Raw genomic sequence first — 717 nt, forward strand, 5'->3', positions numbered from 1 at the left:
TTCCAGCTCTGTCAAGACTGCCTCCAGCTATGGATCGAGCTCTGTCAAAACTGCTTCCAGTTATGGTTCCAGCTCTGCCAACACTGCTTCCAGTTATGGATCGAGCTCTCGGCCTGTCTCTAGTTATGGTTCCAGCTCTCGCCCTGTTTCTAGTTATGGATCGAGCTCTGTCAAGACTGCCTCAAGTTATGGTTCCAGCTCTCGGCCTGCCTCCAGCTACGGCTCGAGCTCTGTCAAGCCTGCTTCCAGTTATGGTTCCAGCTCTGCCAACACTGCTTCCAGTTATGGATCGAGCTCTGTCAAGACTGCCTCAAGTTATGGTTCCAGCTCTCGCCCTGTTTCTAGTTATGGATCGAGCTCTGTCAAGACTGCCTCAAGTTACGGCTCCAGCTCTGTCAACACTGCCTCCAGTTATGGCTCGAGCTCTGTCAACACTGCCTCAAGTTATGGATCGAGCTCTGTCAAGACTGCCTCAAGTTATGGCTCAAGTTCTCGCCCTGCCTCCAGCTACGGCTCCAGCTCTGTCAACACTGCCTCAAGTTATGGATCGAGCTCTGTCAACACTGCTTCCAGTTATGGTTCCAGCTCTCGGCCTGTCTCTAGTTATGGTTCCAGCTCTCGGCCTGTTTCTAGTTATGGCTCCAGCTCTGTCAACACTGCCTCCAGTTATGGTTCCAGCTCTCGGCCTGCTTCTAGTTATGGATCGAGCTCTGTCAA

The 717-nt window shown here is 52.3% G+C and overlaps 1 protein-coding gene across 1 annotated transcript; it reads left to right on the forward strand.

The window, feature by feature from the left end:
* Positions 1–29: 29 nt before the first annotated feature.
* Positions 30–717, forward strand: KL911_005405 (uncharacterized protein; the record flags this gene model as incomplete). Its single annotated transcript, XM_043200801.1, has 1 exon — positions 30–712. A coding segment is annotated over one exon (683 nt), but the record flags the coding sequence as incomplete, so codon positions are not given.

This window comes from Ogataea haglerorum (genome assembly GCF_019207285.1).
Source record: "Ogataea haglerorum isolate 81-453-3 chromosome Unknown 81-453-3_NODE_79_length_717_cov_117.517188, whole genome shotgun sequence".
Lineage (NCBI taxonomy): Eukaryota > Fungi > Ascomycota > Pichiomycetes > Pichiales > Pichiaceae > Ogataea > Ogataea haglerorum.